The 3,774-nt window shown below is 31.6% G+C and overlaps 1 protein-coding gene across 1 annotated transcript; it reads left to right on the forward strand.

Moving 5' to 3' along the window:
• Nucleotides 1–1,729: 1,729 nt before the first annotated feature.
• LOC110036036 lies at nucleotides 1,730–2,625 on the forward strand (the record flags this gene model as incomplete). The annotated part of the gene is made up of 3 exons (XM_020740383.1): nucleotides 1,730–1,804; nucleotides 2,108–2,245; nucleotides 2,365–2,625. Coding segments are annotated over 3 exons (474 nt in total), but the record flags the coding sequence as incomplete, so codon positions are not given.
• Between the last annotated feature and the right edge of the window lie 1,149 nt (nucleotides 2,626–3,774).

The following is a 3,774-nucleotide window of genomic DNA, read 5'->3' on the forward strand; positions in this document are numbered from 1 at the left end:
AATACTCTCGATAAAAGTCAAGAAAAATTATCTTCAAGGAGTTCAAATGGTAAGGACATTTCAAAGATATTGGACTAAGAAGTGTGAAGGGGGATTGGTTCAAATTTGGAACATTTTATTTTGGAGTCCAAAGGAGGAAACACTAGAGGATGCCACAGATCCGAAGGAGAACTTCGGTGACTTCCTAAGCTATCCTATTATTTGGCTTTAACTTAGGAGAAATCATTTAGATGTTTTATCCTGCAATTTTTATTTATTAGGATTTACATTTGTGTGAAGCAATCAACACAAATAACCTTGAAGATGTGAGGATTTAGGTCATGACGAATGACAACCTAAGAATCCTAAGACAAATTCTGGCTTTAAGTTAGAGCTTAGATTGTACAAATGCCTGAAAGATATGTTTGAGGATTGCTCAACCAACAACCCATAGTAGCTTACATATTTATATTACATTTTACTATCAAAATTACATTAAAATATATACATGAAAAAAAAATAGTTTTAAAAAAATATAGTAATAGCATAATTTTATGTGATGATAAAGAACTAAATGATATACGGGTGAATACTAAAATTTAGATGTTAGATATATAAATTCAAACAATTGTTGGGTTTGAAACAATGTTAAAATTGAGGCATTAGATTTGTAAATATATACTAATGGTATAGAATATAAGCAAATCCTTCTAATTTAATTTTAATTAAATTTTATCCAATTTATCTATTGTTGTTAGTGGAATATACTTAAAATGTGAATAAGACAAGAGGCTCACTTTCATATTCTTGTATGTCCTTCCCCATATAAATAGCAGCAAAAGGATCATAAGTTCTGAACTCTTCGCTGCTTCCATCTTCCTTCTACCCTCCAATCATATGCCATTCAAAACAATTAGAGAAAGAAAGATTATTAGAGATAGAAAGAGATATAAACTGTTGTGAAGAGGTAGAGAGAGAGAGAGATGGCGAGGTGGGTGGGTGGGCTTTTCTTATGGAGGAAACTTTTTTTGTTGTTTGCGGGACCCACGAGACGAAGATGAAGAATAGATTTTGCATCCATTGTCGTATGAGCATCTGCCGTAAATGTGTGCCCGACCATCGATCTCACCGCTTTATTCTGGTTTATATGTTCCTTTATCACTTTTCCATGTCTTTTTTTTCATTTTTCTGTGTTGTGTATTTTATTGATGAGCTAAGGATCGTCAATATGCGTTACTTATAACAAAATGAACAAATTGAGTTTTTTTCTAATTAAAATCTAATATCTTGAATTGCCTGTATTTAAGTTTAATTATTATCTACTTTTTGGTATTTACCTTTTACTTAGCATCATAAGTCATCATTTGTAATGTTCAAAGCCACATTTGATCAACATTGACCACATAACACCTCTAAGTTGACCAACATGGATGCCTAATGCCTCAAACCTTGGTGACCGACACTAACATTCCTCGTCTTCTGCATGTTGAACCTTGTCAGCCATCTCCAATTGTAATAGTGTAACCGACCATCCCTGCTGAGATAGTTCACATTTAGTAAGCCCTTACATTACAATAACAAATTCTTGAATCGCAATATGATGAATCATTATAATTAATGATAGGTATTAGTGTAATTGTACCTTAAACTTATTAAATAAGTTATATATCAATGCTAAACGATATTCGTATTAGAATATGTGAGACAATTTTAAGTGCTCATACTATTTTTTTTCTCACATTAAACTCAGGTTAGACGTCACTATGGCCGTCACTCGTTCAAATTCGACGATCTCAAAGAGCTCATTAACTGCTCCCTAATCCGGGTAATGAATGTGCCCATCAATTTCTTTTTTCTTTTTTTTTCTTAATTCTTTTTTGTCTTATAAATGTAAGAGTTTAATTAAACAATTTTTATATGAATAAGATTTTAATATATTAATTAGTAGGAAGATTTGCGTACATACCACTCAATTCTTATGTATTTACATATCTAACACCTAAAACTCATTTTTTACTAAACATATCACCTTACATTTGTTGAAATGTTGTCAAAACGAATTTTATTTAAAAAAAATGGGGAAAATTCATCATTTTTTTTTGTAACATTTTGTTAATTGCATTACCAGACATACATTCAATATAGAGAAGAATTCATTTTTTTGAGACCGCGGCCTCAATTGAAAGTTTCGAGAAGGAAGAATATTTGTGCCTTTTGTGGCAATGGTCTTAATTACAACTATCGCTACTGCAGCCTTAGTTGCAAGGTAATTATTTGAATTAGACACTTAACAATCAACAATTTTTGAAACATCAATTTCCCATTCTTCCTACCCATGCAATATAGATAGATAAAAAGGGATGTAATTTTGATTATGTATTGTAGGTGGAGCACGTTCGGTTGGAGGAGAATGACATATCGAGCATATTGTTGCAATTTGATGCATCACAAACTAGATTAACTGAATCCGAGAACCTACAAACGAATGTTGATGATCAACCTAATGAGGAAGTAGTTGATGGCGATCATAATCAGATCACACCAAATCTAGCTCCAATAGACACTGAAATAGACGTTGAGCCGGATGAGGGGAGCTCTAGCGGATGGAGCATTAGTGAAATATTTGCGAGTAGTGACGATGAATAATGAGAAAATGCACTCTAATAATAAGAGGAAGGGAACTCATGTATATCTCCATAGTGAGTTAAAGGAGTTCATTTATTTATTATTCTTTTTTATGGTTGTTGTTGTTGTCAATTAAGTTTTCTTATGTCTGTGTTGTCATTATAGATTGTGCTTCTATAGATGGGGGATAGTTTGGGTATAATCAAAATGAAGTTTGGTTTGTGAATAGGAGGAGAATTGAGTAAAATTTTTTATTGCCTACTTACAACTGGTCAAGTTATAAGCCTACTGTGCCTGCTAATTTTGTATTTAGATGGTGGAAATACACAATTTTTTCTTGATAAAAATATAACTTGATCATATGAAAGTGCATGTCTCTATGATTGCTTTTAAATTTTTTTATTTGATGTATGAGTTTGTTAAGTACGAAGTAACATAGATAAAAAAACAGTTCTATGAACTGTAATTACGTTACTATCCAACTCAAAGGCAACAAAATAATAATAATTTGTTGATATGAAGTGATTGATAGAAAATTAAGCTTTTTTTCCCTTGCTTTCAAGCTCTATTTTAGCAGAATAAATTAAGGTTTTTTTTGGGGACTTGTGTAGTGCATCTTTCGTTTTTTTTATCAAGAAATGATGTATTTTATAAAGTGGTGCATGTATAATAATATAAAAATTTTACTTGGTTATGTAGTGTTATTCTTAAAAATCAAAGCAAAAGAAAATTCTTCTATCTTAGGTTGTTTTTTTCCTAGCTAGAAGCTCAAGTTCTTTTTCAATTTTATTTTATTTTGTGCTATTACTAGCATCAATCTTTCATTACCTTTAAATGAGTAGCTCTTAGATCCAATCTCCATCTACATTGGTTGGATGCCATTGCCATCTCCCTTCATCCTTGCTTGCCACTCCTTTTTACAAATAAAAAGGATACAATAAAATAAGTATGAATCTTTTTCTGCATTAGTTTCTTACATTTACTGATGGCTCCTTTAATTCTACAAGATTTAGACACTATCCCTAATCTCTTTTATTTTGATATTTGTTCTCTATATGAAGTCCTTGATCTACTGTGTAATCTTTTTTAGGCTATCTCCAACACCTCCTCATAGCTTGAAGAATCTCCTTTGCAAATAACCCCCCATGACCATGTTTAATATGGAGTGTT

The sequence above is a fragment of the Phalaenopsis equestris genome, unplaced genomic scaffold (assembly GCF_001263595.1).
Source record: "Phalaenopsis equestris unplaced genomic scaffold, ASM126359v1 Scaffold201778, whole genome shotgun sequence".
Lineage (NCBI taxonomy): Eukaryota > Viridiplantae > Streptophyta > Magnoliopsida > Asparagales > Orchidaceae > Phalaenopsis > Phalaenopsis equestris.